We start from the raw sequence: 16,329 nt of genomic DNA on the forward strand, positions 1-16,329 counted from the left end.
AGCCTCCAAAGTAGCTGGGACCACAGACACCACGCCTGGCTAATTTTTTTTCTTTTGTCTTTTTGTTTTTTTCCTTTTTGTGGAGAACGGTATCTCGCTATATTGCCCAAGCAGGTCTCGAACTCCTGGGCTCAAGCTATTCTCCTGCCTCTGCCTCCCTAAGAGCTGGGATTACAGGCGTGAGCCATAGCGCCCGGTGCCTAAAAACCTGTAGACTTCTTGAATTCTCTTATTTACCATGCCCTAGGGCATTCTAAGATGGATATTCTACACCTTTCATTTTTTTTTTTTTTTTTTTTTTTTGAGACAGTCTTTCTCTGTCGCCCAGGCTGGAGTGCCATGGCGCGATCTTGGCTCTCTACAACCTTCACCTCCCAGGTTCAAGTGATTCTCCTGCCTCAGTCTCCTGAGTAGCTGGGATTAAAGGCATGTGCCACCACGCCCGGCTAATGTTTGTATTTTTAGTAGAGATGGGATTTCACCATGTTGGTCAGGCTGGTCCTGAACTCCTGACCTTGTGATCCACCTGCCTCGGCCTCCCAAAGTGCTGGGATTACAGGTGTGATCCACTGCAAGTGGCCTACACAAAGCATTATTATAAATTCACCAATCCAAAGAGAAAAGCAATAAGGTACCACTTCCAGGAGACAAAGAGAAGATCAGAGGAGCACTATGTGTGCTTGGGCCTGTGCCTACGTGGGCACAGTTTTTAGCCTTGCTGATTGTGATTGAAATTCTCGGCTGGGTGCCGTGGCTCACACCTGTAATCCTAACGCTTTGGGAGGCTGAGCCAGGCGGATCACCTGAGGTCGAGAGTTCGAGACCAGCCTGACCAACATGGAGAAATCCCATCTCTACTAAAAATACAAAATTAGCTGGGCATGGTGGTGGGTGCCTGTAATCCCAGCTACTCGAGAGTTTGAGGCAGGAGAATCGCTTGAACCCAAGAGGTGGAGGCTGCACTGAGCTGAGATCACGCCATAGCACTCCAGAATTGGGCAACAAGAGTGAAACTCCATCTCAAAAAAAAAAAGTCCTCTCGCTGTAGCACATAAAAGAAATAGAACAAGGTGTGTTCTCAGAGTTCCTGAAGACAGTATTCTATGCAAAAGAGAAACCATAATAAAATTTGGTTCCACTCTTCTGTAAACTCACATTTCTTTTTTTTTTGAGATGAAGTCTTACTCTGTTGCCCAGGCTGGAGAACAATGGTGCAATCTAGGCTTACTGCAACTTCCGCCCCCCCACATTCAAGCTATTATCCTGACTCAGCCTCCTGAATAACTGGTATTACAGGTGCCACCACACCCACCTAATTTTTTGTATTTTTAGTAGAGACAGGTTTTCACCATGTTGGCCAGGCTGGTCTTGAACTCTCAACCTCAAGTGATTCACCTGCCTTGGCCCCGCAAAGTGCTGGGATTACAGGCATGAGCCATCACACCTGGCCTGTAAATCCACATTTCTAAGTAACACATCCCCTATCTCTAAGGTAAATGTGTCTCAGTGGCAAATGTGTTGCCCTGAGACATTATATGTGACATTCAGTTGCCCTCAGTCTACAACAAGAGGCACCATCCTGCAGCTTATACAGCCCTGTGGGAAGTTCAAAGAGGAGCAACAGATAGAAATTGAGGACTTTTCAGCCTCTTCCATCTTTTCTTTGGCCTCTGAATAGCTTTGGTTTTACTGGTTAAATTACATGAACGTGAGCCCTACAGAGAGACTGCAACAGAATTCAAATTAATATTTAGCTTCCTGTAAAAGTTAATCCAACAGCCAAGACTGAAGCATGTAATGAAAAAGACAGGCTGGGTATGGTGGCTCATGCCTGTAATCCCAGCATTTCAGGAGGCCAAGGTGGGATGATTGCTTGCCTCCTGGATTTTGAGACCAATCTGGGCAACATAGTGAGACCGTGTCCCTACAAAAAATTAGAAAATGAAAAATTATCCTGCTGAGCAGTCTAGGAGAAAAAAAAAATTAGTTGGTTGTAGTACACACACCTGTAGTCCTAGCAACTTGTGGGGCTGAGGCAAAAGGATCACTTGAGCCCAGAAAGTCAAGGCTGTTGTGAGCCGTGATCATGCCACTGCACTCAGCCTAGGTGACAGAGTGAGACCCTGTCTCAAAAAAAAAAAAAAAAAAAAATTAAGCAAAAACAAAATAAACCCAAGCATAACCTGCATAGAACTTTGTTATTATTCTATCTCATCCTGAAATTTGCCATTTCTGTGCATTCCAACCTTCTTCCTTAGCAGAACCCCAACCACAGCATTAGGAGGGGAATCTCATTAGCCTAATCACCTTAGCACTTGGCACTCTCCTGACCTAAACTGACTTATCAAAGTGAGGGGAAGGACTTACATTCCATGCTTGGGAGGAGTGTTGCTCAATTTCAATTTCAGTCTCGATTTCTCTCTACATATATCTCTCTTCCTCTACTGTCAGATGTGAACAAGAAAAAAAAAGAAGCCCTGTTAACAACTGAGAGCTGTCATATGACCATAATACCTTAGGATAAAACAGACTACAAGGATGGCAGAGTAAAGAGAAAAATCCCTAGTGCTTGAAACATAATCAACCCACCTTCTGGTCTAACCTGACTTGTAAAGTGAGCTAATATACTTCCTTATTGTTTAAGCCAGCTGAGTCAACTAAAGGCATCCTAAGACACCAACTAACGCCCAAATCCACTAGTGCTATTTGGAAGATTTTGTTTTCTTTCTTTTTTGAGACAGAGTTTCTGTCACCTGCGCTGAAGTGCAGTGGTGCCATCATGGCTCACTGCAGCCTCAACCTCTCAGGCTCAAGCAATTCTCCTACCTCGGCCTCCTAAGTACTTGGGGCCACAGATGCATGCCACCACACCTGGCAAATTTTTGTATTTTTATTAGAGACGGTGTTTCACCATGTTGCCCAGGCTGGTCTCAAGCTCCTGGGCTCAAGTGATCCACCTACCCTGGCCTCCCAACATGATGGGATTATAGGCGTGAGCCACTGCACCCAGCCTTCAGTCAGTTTTAATACAATTTCAATTTCAAGTTGTACTGAATAAAAAGAAATTCAATTTCAATTTCCTGGAGAAGTGTTTTAAGGGATTGGGCAATATCATACATGAACCAGTAGGGGCAGAAGGGAAAGCAAACAAGTATTTAAAGGAAAAGAGGCATGAGACATGGGTATAAAAATTAAATACAGCACTATATCCAGCTGTTCCCCCCTACTTAAGTCACATCCAGTGTCTATCAAATTCTAAGATGAACTGAGGACCCAGTGTCTACCAAATTCTAAGATGTGCTGAGGACTGCCATTATTCCTTAAAGGTAGGGCCTGTGTCGTGTTCACTATTGCCATGCTAGTACTGACTGCAGTGCCTGGTACAAAGTAGGTGCTCAGTGAATTACAATGAAACTAGGTAACACTTATTAAGTACCTAGTATATGCCAGGCACTGTTTGAAGCACTTGACATTTATTCCCTCATTTAATCCTCACAACGGTTCAATGCGGAAGCCCTTAATATCCCATTTTACAAAGGAGAAAACCAAAGCCCAAAGAGGTTAAATATCTTGCCCAAAGTCACACGGCCAAAAAGAGGTAGACTAGGATTTAAATTTGACTAGTTTAGCTCCAGAGTCTGAGGTCTTAACCAGTATGTTCTTGTAAATGCTTGTTCAAATAATGAATGAGTAAATACATGATTTTTAAGAAATGAACAGCAAGTATTTTAAGCCAGAAGACTTTAGCTCCTTACAGTGCAGTTTGTTGCTCCGGCTGTTGAGTGGTTCGGGTCCATTCACATCTTTGCTCTTTTCATTATCTTCAATGGGGCGGAAATGAGCCAAAGTTCGCATGAATCCACGGAAGTTTACCTGGTCCTCTCTGATTGTGAAGTATAACAAACAGAACACCATGTCAATCACGGTGATTATTTCTTACGAATTAATTAAATCAACAGCTTTAGCTACAATCACCTGAAAGTCCACTTAATGAGGTTTCTTTCCATATGCACAGTACTTTGGGGCTCATAGTCCCTATCATCTAAGCCTCACCCCAACCTTAAGGAGCAGGTGCTATTACTCCCATTATTACTTCCACTTTATAAATGATTTAACCAGACTTAGGTAACAGGACTTACCAGGGCAATAGTTAGCTATTGAATTTACTTGTATCTCTTTTCCAAAAAACAGACATAGAGTAGTGCCAGCACTATAAAAGCGGGCCAGAACTTGAACTCATTGCTTTGAACTCTGCAGCGAGCCATAGGTTAAGTCAATTCAACCCAATGACTCCTCAGTCATCTCCCACATCTCTCCTGCAGTAATGTATACTAGGAATATTTTAAAATTAAGGTGCATTATAGAACAGTTGCTTTTAAAGTAAAGTTTATTAAATTTTTAATATTTATTTATTTATTTATTTATTTATTTATTTATTTATTTTGAGATGGAATCTCATTCTGTTGCCCAGGCTGGAGTGCAGTGTTGCAACCTTGGCTCACTGCAACCTCTGCCACCCTAGGTTCAAGACATTCTCCTGCCTCAGCCTCCCAAGTAGCTGGAACTACAGGTGCATGCCACCACATCTGGCTAATTTTTTGTATTTTTAGTAGAGATAGTGTTTCACTGTGTTAGCCAGGATGGTCTCAATCTTCTGACCTCATGATCTACCTGCCTCAGCCTCCTAAAGCACTGGGATTACAGGCATGAGTCACTGCACCTAGCCATATTTTATTATAAAAGCAAACATATTTTTGAATATTTGGAAAAGAAAAGTAGACAGAAAAATACTGATCCTGGGGCCGGGTTTGGTGGCTCACACTTGTAATCCCAGCACTTCGAGAGGCCAAGGCAGGCAAATCACAAGTTCAGGAGTTCAAGACCAGCCGGGCCAACATTGTGAAATCCTGTCTTTACTAAAAATACAAAACAATTAGCCAGGTGTAGTGGCACAAGGCTGTAGTCCCAGCTACTCAGGAGGCTGAGGTGGCAGAATCACTTGAACCCAAAAGGCGGAGGTTGCAGTGAGCCAAGAACATGCCATTGCACTCCAGCCTGGGTGACAGAGTGGGACTCCATCTCAAAAAAGAAAAATACTGGCTAGGCATAGTAGCTCACGCCTGTAATCCTAACACTCTGGGAGGCCGATGCAGGTGGATTACTTGAGGCCAGGAGATTGGACCAGCCTGGCCAACATGGTAAAACCCCGTCTCTACTAAACATACAAAAAAATGAACTGGACCTGCTGGTGGGCACCTGAGTAATCCCAGTTACTCAGGAAGGTGAGGCAGGAGAATCACTTGAACCCAGGAGTCAGAGGCTGCAGTGAGCCAAGATTGCAGCACTGCACTCCAATCTGGGTGACAGAGGAGACTCTGTCTTAAAAAACAAAATAAAGGCCGGGCGCGGTGGCTCAAGCCTGTAATCCCAGCACTTTGGGAGGCCGAGGCGGGTGGATCACAAGGTCAAGAGATCGAGACCATCCTGGTCAACATGGTGAAACCCCGTCTCTACTAAAAATACAAAAAATTAGCTGGGCATGGTGGCGCGAGCCTGTAATCCCAGCTACTCAGGAGGCTGAGGCAGGAGAATTGCCTGAACCCAGGAGGCGGAGGTTGCGGTGAGCCGAGATCGCGCCATTGCACTCCAGCCTGGGTAACAAGAAAGAAACTCCGTCTCAAAAAAAAAAAAAAAAAAAAAAAAAAAAAACCTGGTGCAGTGGCTCACGCCAGTAATCCCAGCACTTTGGGAGGCCAAGGCAGGCGGATCACAAGGTCAGGAATTCAAGACCTGCCTGGCCAACATGGTAAAACCCTGTCTCTACTAAAAATACAAAAACTAGATGAGTGTGGTGGTGTGTGCCTATAATCCCAGCTACTCAAAAGGCTAAGGCACAAGAACCACTTAAACCCTGGAGATGGAGGTTGCAGTGAGCGGAGATCACGCCACTGCCCTCCAGCCTGGGTGACAGATGGAGAAAAAAAAAAAAAACGTTTTGAAAGACCTCTTGTGTATAAAGCCTTTTTGGCACTTAAGCTTAGAGAAAATCTTTTTATTCTGCCACAGGCTAATCAATAGCCCTATAAGAAATAATTCTCAGCTGGGTGTGATGGCTCATGCCTGTAATTCCAGCACTTTGAGAGGACGAGGTGGGCAGATCATGAGGTCAGAAGATCAAGACCATCCTAGCTAACACAGTGAAACCCCATCTCTACTAAAAATACAAAAAATTAGCTGGGTGTGGTGGCATATGCTTGTAGTCCCAGCTACTTGGGAGGCTGAGGCAGGAGAATAGCTTGAGGCAGAGGTTGCAGTGAGCTGAGATCACACTGCTGCACTCCAGCCTGAGAGACAGAGCGAAACTCCGTCTCAAAAAATAATAATAATAATAATTCTCAAAACTTGAATGAAGATGTTCTTTAATAATAAAAAAAGATTCTCGTTAGTATAGTGGTGAAAATAAAAATTTTTTAAAAAGAGCTGGGCGTGGAGGCACGTGCCTGTAATCCCAGCCACTTGGGAGGCTGAGGCTGGAGGAGCATTTGAGCCCAGGAGTTCTGTGCCGTAGTGCGCTATGCCAACTGGGTGTCTGCACTAAGTTCAGGATCAATATGGTGACCTCCCGGGAGCGAGGGACCACCAGGTTGCCTAAGGAGGGGTGAACTGGCCGAGGCTGGAAATGGAACAAGTCAAAACTCCCATGCTGATCAGTAATGGGATTGCGTCTGTGAATAGCCACTGCACTCCAGGCTGGACAACATATAAAAATAATAATAATAATAATAAAAGAATGTCCTATGTGACATAATATTTATCTAAGGCAGGTGGCCTGGTTCCTCTAGTTACCTAAAAAAAATATCTCTCTGTGCCCCACCAAATAGCTGAGGTATTAGGGTCTCTTATATAGACACGCAGTTTAGGGACTTTCTAAAGGCAGAGTTCAAAGGCTAGCCTATGAGCCATCTGTCCTCAAAAGAATGAACTTGGCTGGGCACGGTTGCTCACTCCTAGGGCCAGATACCAGCACGTTGGGAAGCCGAGGCGGGCGGATCAACTGAGGTCAAGAATTCGAGATGAGCCTGTCCAACAAGGCGAAACCTCATCTCTACTAAAAATACGACAAGAATTAGGCAGGCATGGTGGCATGCGTCTGTAGTCCCAGATACTCGGGGAGACTGAGGCAGGAGAATTGGTTGAACCCAGGAGGTGAAGGTTGCAGTGAGCCAAGATCATTCCACTGCACTCCAGCCTGAGTGACTGAGGGATACTGTGCCTCAAAAAAACAAAACAAACAAAAAAGAATGACCTTTTAGTTCTTCAAGGTATCTATATTGCTAACTGGTCAAAAATGTAAGATCTGAGAAATCAAGTAATGTGGAGTAAAATTTAAATCATATGCCAGAAAAACCACATTAATGAGTATTGATAACATAAAGTTTCTGGGTAAAAAGGAATTAAATAACCATGGTCCACTTTCATACCTCACTCTTAAAATAAAAAAATGTTTAAAAAGCCCCCATGTGCATATCACTAGGGAAGAAAGAAAAACCCAGAAGCCAAATATATCTATGTGATTAGAGCAAGAGACAGAGGCACAGCTTGCTAAGAGCTAAGCAGTGCAGCCCAGAAGAGCCCTCCATTTCTTCATATGCACTCTGTCCCATTTCCTTAGCAGTCGATTGGTGGACAGAATGGCAGGTGATACTGTAGTCAGAGCAAATGTGGTTTAGCCTTACAAAACAGCTTCCCACAAGCTTGTTTCTTCAAGTAATCAATGGTGACTAAGGAACTCTGAAAAAAAGTTGGCACAGTGATTCTCCTGGGTTTAGTTTTCATTGCAAAAGGTTTGGATACAAAGCATAGCTATTAAAGTTATCTCTGGATAGGGTTCAGTGCTTTGCAGGGGTAAAAGAGGAAGTAGAAAAAGGAAGAATTCAGCAGACACACCACACCTGAAATAAATAGGCCAGTTCAAGGAGAAAGAGAAAAATGAAGGAGGGCACAAGATTCCTCATTGTTAACATGATTTGATTCCCGCCTTTACATGAACTAACTTCCGCTTCTGACCTTTGCTCACATTTACTGAGTGCCCAACCCTCTCAACTAGCAAATTCCTTTGCTCTCAATTTAGAGTTCTAAAATTTCCTCACCAGGCATTTTATCTGACAGTGTCCTCATTGACAGTCTCATTATTAAGAATTGGCACCCATATAATATTTTGAAGTCCTGTGGGTCATAAGACTATTCATATGAACCAAGAAGAGACTGTTTAGGACATTACTTAAAACAAGCTTATATATAAGCTTTATTCATGAAAAGGTACCTAATCAAATCAATAAATATTTACTCAGCACTTTGAAGGCAGTGTATTAGGTAGTGAAGCACATCAAAAGACTACTTTCACGTTAGAAAATCCCACATTAAGAACAATCTACTTGACAAAGTGTGTGTGTGTGTGTGTGTGTGTGTGTGTGTGAGTGTGTGTGTGTGATGAGAACTGTATCTTTATTCAGTATCACAAAAGTAAAATAAAGGCTGTGGAAATGTTCCAGATTAAAGGAGGCTAAAGAGCCGTGATGACTGATCCAGAATAGATCCTGTACCGGAGGCAGGGAAGTGTTATAAAACAAATTATTAGATGACAAATTGGAATATGAATATAAATTAGAATAAGATAGATAATATATTAATAAAACAGTAATAGATAAGAGTATTTTTTTTTATATCCAGAGAGGATCTGAATGCAGATAAGAGTATTTTATCAATGTTAAGTTTACTGAAGTGGATAACTATACTATGGATATGTAAAAGAATGTTCCTACACTTAGCAAACACACACAGGTGTATTCAGAGGTAAAGGGTCATGACCATGCAACTTACCCTTAAATAGTTCAGAAATACAATTATGTGAACAAACATACACAAAAAAATTACATAAGTATATGTATGTACATACATATACATTCACACATAGGGTGTGTGTAGAGAGAGAGAAGAGAGACAGGGAAAAAAATGTCTGTGAGAAAGGGTATGTAGAACGAGAGGGTATGCAGAACATTAGCAAGAGGGTATGTAGAACAAGCTGCACTGTTCAATACTGCAATCACTTGTCACATGTGGCTATGTGTACTGGAAACATGGTCAGTCTGACTTGATATGTGTTTAAATGCAAATTAGTCACTGGATTTCAAAGACTAATTACAAAAACGTGTAGGCCAGGCATGGTGGCTCACGTCTATAATCCCAGCACTTTGGGAGGCTGAGACAGGCAGATCGCCTGGGGTCGGGAATTCGAGAACAGCCTGACCAACATGGCAAAACCCAGTCTCTACTGAAAATACAAAAATTAGCTGGGTATGGGGTGGTGTGCGCCTATAATCCCAGCTACCTCAGAGGCCGAGGCAGGAGAATTGCTTGAACCTGGGAGGCAGAGGTTGCAGTGGCCGAGATGGCGCCACTGCACTCCAGCCAGGACAACAGAGTGAGACTCTGTCTCAAAAAAAAAAAAAAAAGTAAAATATCTGTTATTTTAAATACTGATTATATATTGAAATAATATTTTAAATATATTAAATAAAATATATATTACTGTAATATTGGGGTTCAGGGGTTCAGGGTGCCCTCAGCTCCCCTGAGAGAATCTTTCTCCAGGTTTTCGGTCTCTTGCCCTCTCAAGAATGAGAGAGGCGACCACAGTGCAATGCACAGTAAATGCCAGACCCAAAAGTGTTTGTAGAAAGCGATTTATTTTCCATGCCCAGAGCTTTTTGTAAAAAAAATTAAAAAATAAAAATAAAGTGATTTATTTAGAGAGAGAGAAACAGGAGAAGGAGAGAGAAAGAAACAGCTAACTCTCACACTGAGTGAGAGAATCCAGAAAGATGGAATCCAGGAGAGGAAAGCAGCTTCCACACTGAGTGGAAGAGAATAGAGAAAGATGGAGTTTAGTAGGGGAAGACAGGCTTGCACGAAGGGAGTGTTCGTGGCAGCGGACTCCAAAGGGAAAATCCAGGATAGACAAAAACAGTTTCGACGAGCACCGGAGTTTTCGCGGAAGGGGATCCAAACATGGAGTCCAAAGAGATGTGGAAGAAGGGGACTTTTAACCTGGGAGGAACCCCCACCTTCTCTAAAACCCCTGGCCAATGAAAGGAGTTCCTTAGAACTTTCGCTGGAGTGACTGACTTTTTGTTTCTTCCCAAGCCGGCGAAATTTAAACATAAACCATTAAATCTCCCGGAGGGAGAGAGATGGGACCGGGTCATGACACTGGGAAATGCATGCCCTTAAAATTACGCCCCCTTGTGGACCCTGGAAAGAGAACACCTTCCCTCATTACCAAAGTTAATTTATTTTTACTTTTTTTTTTTTTGAGATGGAGTCTCGCTCTGTCGTCCAGGCTGGAGTGCAGTTATCTCAGCTTACTGCAACTTCTGCCTCAGCGTCCTGAGTAGCTGGGATTACAGGCGCGTTCCACAACGCCTGGCTAATTTTTTGTATTTTTAGTAGAGACAGGGTTTCAATGTGTTAGCCAGGATGGTCTCGATCTCCTGCCCTGGTGATCCACCCACCTTGGCCTCTCAAACTGCTGGGATTACAGGCATAAGCTACCACGCCCGGCCTATTTTTACTTTTTTAATGTGGTTACTAGAAAATGTATAATTATTTATATGGCTTGTATTATATTTTTATTGGCTACCACTGAGAGAGAGAGCACACAAATGAGGCAAAACGTTGACAATATAACAATAGATGCATCAGGGCAATAGATATACAAGTATTCTTTGTGCTATTTTTCACTTTGCAACTTGTAAATTTCTGTAAATTTGAAATTATTTCCAAAAAAACATTTTTTTAAAGTCTAGTTTTACATCAATAATAAGCATAAAGACAGAATTTTGAAGATAGGCTCATATGTCTATTTGAAGTTTAAAACACACAGTAGGTTAGAACAGAAGAGATATTCTAGAAATGTCAAAATTAGAAATGTGCAATATAATCAGGGGATCTCACAGTCTGAGGTGACACAACCAATACCATTATTCCAGGTTAGCAAATAATTTAGGCTGTGATAGCTTCAGGAAGGAAGTCCAACAACTGTGCTGACTCACCCCTCTGGAAAGAAGGCATTGATGATCCGGTCCCCCAATGGGTTGATGGCAAGTTCTGGAATCCTCTGGAAATCTTCCCGGCTGCCAAGAGAATCGCCTTGAGTTAGAGACCATTGCCCTTAGCTTGAACTCCTTAAGTCAGGAGGTAACAGGGTGTAACCTAGCAAGAATATTACCTCCTGGAATTTACTTCTGTGGCAAATTATACCAAGTAACTGCAAAGAATAGCACTTTAATACCTGCCAAGTGTTTCTTGCACCAACTCAGTAGTAGAAGAAGCCAGATTTGACTATGCCACATTCCACTGAATTCAGCACACAGATTACGTCAATAAGCCAACCCACAAGCAAATACTAAGTTTTCTCCTAGTAAATGATTCCTTGAACATTAGCATTTCGTACCTAGTTATTAAGTTTGGAAAGTAAACAGCAAATGGAAAATATCAAATACTGCAGAACTTGAATATGGGGACAAATACTTAGAGGAGTCTCCACATTCTTGTTAAGATTTAAGGCACTGAGAAAATGCAAGGAATTCTTAGGTGCTATTTACATCCAAGGAAAGAATGTACCAATTGATTTCCTTATTCTGATTCTGGCTTTTTCTCCATTTCCATGTTCTGTGGACTAGGGCTATAGAAATATTTAACCGTCAAACATGACATAAGCAGTCAGCCTCACATGACTTAGGCAAGGTTATCCCGAAGCCAGTATCGTCAGTTACCATGCATTGCATGCACAGCATGTGCTGCTCTGTTTGCATACATTATCTTATTTCTCCACACCAATATTTTACGTATACCATTTTAGAGCTAAGGAAATTGAGAGTCAGGAAGATAAAGTAACTTGCCCAATGCCACACCACTCCTAAGTGGCAGAACTGTGATTTAAATCTAAGTCCCTAAGTCAAAGTATGTGTTCTTTTTCTAGAAATCACATTTCTTTCCTATATTTAACTTTTTTTTTTGAGACAGAGTCTCACGCTATCGCCCAGGCTGGAATGCAATCTCAGCTCACTGCAACCTCCATTTCCCAGGTTCAAGCAGTTCTCTAGACTGAGCCTCCCAAATAGCTGGGATTATAGGCACTTGCCAAGAGGCCTGGCTAATTTTTTGTACTTTTAGTAGAGAGGGAGTTTCACTATGTTGGCCAGACTGGTCTTGAACTCTGGACCTCAGGTGATCTGTCCACCTCGGCCTCCCAAAATGCTGGGATTACAGGTGTGAGCCATGGTGCCCGGCCCCTTGTATTAAACTTTTTGAATCAAAGTTACTTTCCCCAAATTTTTTTTTTTTTTTTTTGAGACGGAATCTCATTTGTCACCCAGGCTGGAGTGCAGTGGCACCATCTCGGCTCACTGAAACCTCTGCCTCCTGGGTTCAAGCAATTCTACTGCCTTAGTCACCCAAGTAGCTGGGGTTACAGGCACTCACCACCATCCCCAGTTAATTTTTGTATTTTTAATAGAGAAGGGGTTTTACCATGTTGGCCAGGCTGGTGTTGAACTTCTGACCTCAAGTGATCCACCCACCTCAGCCTCCCAAAGTGCTGCGATTAAAGGGTGAGCCACCACGCCCCGCCCCCAAATTTTTGTTTGTTTTGTTTAATAGTTAAGTGATTTTATTCTAATAGCTATAATTACAGTGCTTGTTTGTCGAAATGAAAACTGAAAACAAGTATACAAAACAGTTGATTACTAATCGTGTATTGAAAGCAGTAAGAGGTTCCAGGACACCAAATAGACCAGCTCTGAGGTTTCCCCAAGATAAATTTAACAGCTCCAGCTTCTTCAGTGTTTATCAAAATACAAAAGAAAAAAATAGAGGTTGTCTTTTTCGATGGCAAATTGGACCCCTGCAGGCTGAGGAAAAGAAAGCTACATCACACACGGAGGTGGGGTGTTCCCGAGGGGCTGTGGGTCTAGGTGGACCGCCTGCCCAGCTTGCACACACTCCTGCTAGTGAGACCCCAGACATCCTGCCAAAGTGTCTGAGCGACAGACTCACTCTGGCCACATGCTGACCGAGGGACAGGTGGGGCCCTGCCTCCCACAGGCTACCTGAAGGTGGTTGGGGTGGCCTGCAGGAAAGTGGGGCGGCTGTGGGCTCGCAGCCTGGCCCCTGGGAACCATGGGGGCACAAGGACAAGCACATGGCTATGGAATGCAGGGTGACCCAAGGACAAGCAAGTTGTGGGATCTCTCCTGTGACCATGCAGAATTGATCGCAGTCTGCCGCGCCGCCGCCTCATGTTCCCAAGGGGAACAGCCGGGCTGGCGACTGGCATCCAGGCTGTAACTGCAAATCTATGCTAGGCAGGGTCTCCCCTCTGTGTGTTCAAGTGTTCTCGGCTTGGATTTTTAACTATTTAAAAAAATGCAATGAGTTTGGGTTAAAAACCAACCACCAAAATGGATTTCAACACGGCTCTAAAGCCAAGAGCGTGCCCGGCTTTCCCAACACAGTGACTCTTGCAGGCCAGGTGCCCACAGGCCTCCATCCCCTCTCAGCACTGAACAGTGTGTTGATTTTTCTTTTACAATAAAAAAAAGCTGAGTAATATTGCATAGGAGTACCAGAAACTGCTTACTGGAAACAAAAACTATTTACATTAAATAAAAAGCCTGGCCACAGGCTGCATCTGCAACATTTACAGAATGGTGCAATGCACAAGGTGACCAAACCACGGAGGAAGCTTCTGGCACTCACATCACGAGCCGCAAGTTTGCCACATGAGAGTAAAGCAGAGGGTAAGAGGAGTGAGAGAGAGGGGGGTCACATTCACTTCTGGTTCCAAAGCTGATTGGACAGCCAGTCCAGTCCTTCATAGAGCCTGTTGCGCTGGTGGTGCAGGTGGCCTGAATGTACCAGTTCCTGTGGCATAGGGAGTGCAGCCCCAGCTTGTCTCTGATCTCGGCCGCATTCATGGCGTTGGGGAGGTCCTGCTTGTTGGCGAACACCGGGAGGGCAGCATCCCGGAGCACATCCTCAGCCAGCATCCTCATGAGCTCCTCACAGGCCTCGTTCACGTGCTCTCTTGTCATTGCTGTCCACCATGAAGATCAGGCCTTGTGTGTTCTGGAAGTAGTGGCGCCACAGAGGCCGGATCTTGTCCTGGCCACCCATGTCCCACACAGTGAAGCTGATGTTCTTGTACTCCACGGTTTCCACATTGAAGCCTATGGTGGGAAAGGTGGTCACAATCTCACCCAGCTTTAGCTTGTACAGGATCGTGGTCTTCCCTGCAGCATCCAGGCCCACCATAAGGATGCGCATTTCCTTTTTGCCAAAAAGGCCCTTGAAGAGGTTGGCGAAGATGTTCCCCATGCTTGTGGACAGGTGGAAGGACACCGGCCAGGGACACCTCAGCAGCTGCTGCTCCGAGCCAGGCATTGGTTTCGCTCCCACCATTTTTAAGTATTTTTTAAAAACTTTCTTTGGTTGATGTCCTGGGCCAAGAATACAAAGCTGTCTACAACTTCTTTTTATTTATTTATTTTTTTAGAGGCGGGGGTTTCACCACATTGGTCAGGCTGGTCTCGAACTCCTGACCTCAGTTGATCCACCCGCCTCGGCCTCCCAAAGTGCTGGGATTATAGGCGTGAGCCACTGCGCCCGCCCTCTGTCTACAACTTACCTGTGCTGTAGTCTTCAAAAATATCAATGTCATGGCAGACAAAGGAAAGCAGAGGATTGTTCCAGATCAAGGGGGACTACAGAGACATACAACAAAACCCAACACATGACCCTGGACTAGGAAAAAAACTGCTACAAAGGACATTATTCGGTGATATGTAAAAATGAAGCATGGACCATATAAAATATGGAATATTACATAATGGTACTGTTTCAAAATGTTAACTTTTTTGATTTTCATCTGAGAATGTCCTTTTATTAGGAAATAAACAGTGAAGTATGTGACAAAATGTTAACAATTGGTGAACTGGTATATCAGAATAAAAGTTGTCTTTTATTGTTCTTGTAACTTCAAGTTTAAAATTACTTCAGATAAAGTTAAATAAAAAAAAGATTATAAACTTGAACAGATCTTACTTCCGCCTTCAAGAAGTTTACTTACAGAAGAGATAAAACATATACCTCTACCCTCTTTGTAATACATGTTAGCAAAAACAGAAGATAATAAAATCCTCCTACTTCACCCAGGAGACTTCTACACTCTGTTCCTCTTGTGGTTTAACCTTTACATGGTACTTACTTAAATCAGCAAGCTCATCTCCACCACATTTGGTGACACAGGGAGAAGCTGATCCAGTGGACTGAACACAAAGCTCTGGAACAATAACCCTGGATTCTAGTTTGTCTTGACCATTCATGGTAATAATTTTTTATCAATGAATGAACTAGAAGAAGCCATTCGTAAGATAACTGGATTGCTCAAGATGATGAAATAGACAATTAACAAGGTCCTGATTATTAATTGAACAAACATGTACTAAGCTTTTATTACATAATTTATTCTGTAATACAAAGTCTACCCTATCATCAAAACATAGCTCCTCTTGTCTGACAGAGGTCAAAAAACAATAACTACTCCCTTTTAAATTAAGACTAAGGCTGATTTGAATTGCATGGCTACATACCTCAGTTTAATGTCTAACAAGCTTAAGAAACTTCAGCGAAGAGGCACAGTTTAAATACCAAGTCTAGTATCAAGCAGTGGTTGCACAGCCTAGCCTAAACTTCAGTCTCAATAAAGGGGTGTAGACTTGGACTTCCCATGTCAATAAGGACCTGTCCTTTGATACTATTTAAATCTAGTCTTAGAATTTAGATTGTATACATAATATGTTCTAGTCACCCAAATCGAGGGAATATTACTGAAAGTATTAAAGTTAAAAAGAAAGAGGGCTGGGCATGGCAGCTCAGCCTATAATTCCAGCACTTTGAGGCCAAGGTGGAAAGACTGCTTGAGGCTAGGAGTTCAACACCATCTTGGGAAACAGAGCAAGGCCACATATCTAAAAAATTTAAAAAATAAAAAAAAATTAGCTGGGCATGGTGGCACATGCCTGTAGTCCCAGCTACTTGGGAAGCTGAAGTGGGAGGATTGTTTGAGCCTAGGAGGTCAAGACTGCAAGAAGCCGTAATAACATCATTACCCTCTAGCCTGGGTGACAGAGCGAGACCCTGTTTCAAAACAGAAAGAGTATAAAAAATAATTTGTCAACTGTTAAATAATATACAAACAAGTTATTATTA

At 43.0% G+C, this 16,329-nt stretch overlaps 1 protein-coding gene and 1 pseudogene across 3 annotated transcripts in view; both read right to left on the minus strand.

The window, feature by feature from the left end:
- CHP1 (calcineurin like EF-hand protein 1) overlaps window positions 1-16,329 on the minus strand; it is a 44,889-nt gene that overhangs the window by 10,431 nt on the left and 18,129 nt on the right. For both annotated transcript variants that reach the window (XM_032251266.1, XM_032251267.1), the window contains 2 exons: window positions 11,112-11,192; window positions 3,756-3,883 (listed from right to left, as the gene is read on the minus strand). In XM_032251266.1, the coding sequence (XP_032107157.1) occupies window positions 3,756-3,883; window positions 11,112-11,192 (209 nt within the window). The remainder of the gene's footprint in view (window positions 1-3,755; window positions 3,884-11,111; window positions 11,193-16,329) is intronic.
- Window positions 13,472-14,535, minus strand: LOC116532133 (annotated as a pseudogene). Its single transcript, XR_004260730.1, has one exon. The product of XR_004260730.1 is annotated as an ADP-ribosylation factor 1 pseudogene (transcript).

The sequence above is a fragment of the Sapajus apella genome, unplaced genomic scaffold (genome assembly GCF_009761245.1).
Source record: "Sapajus apella isolate SASKATOON/1434 unplaced genomic scaffold, GSC_monkey_1.0 scaffold74, whole genome shotgun sequence".
Taxonomy (NCBI): Eukaryota; Metazoa; Chordata; class Mammalia; order Primates; family Cebidae; genus Sapajus; species Sapajus apella.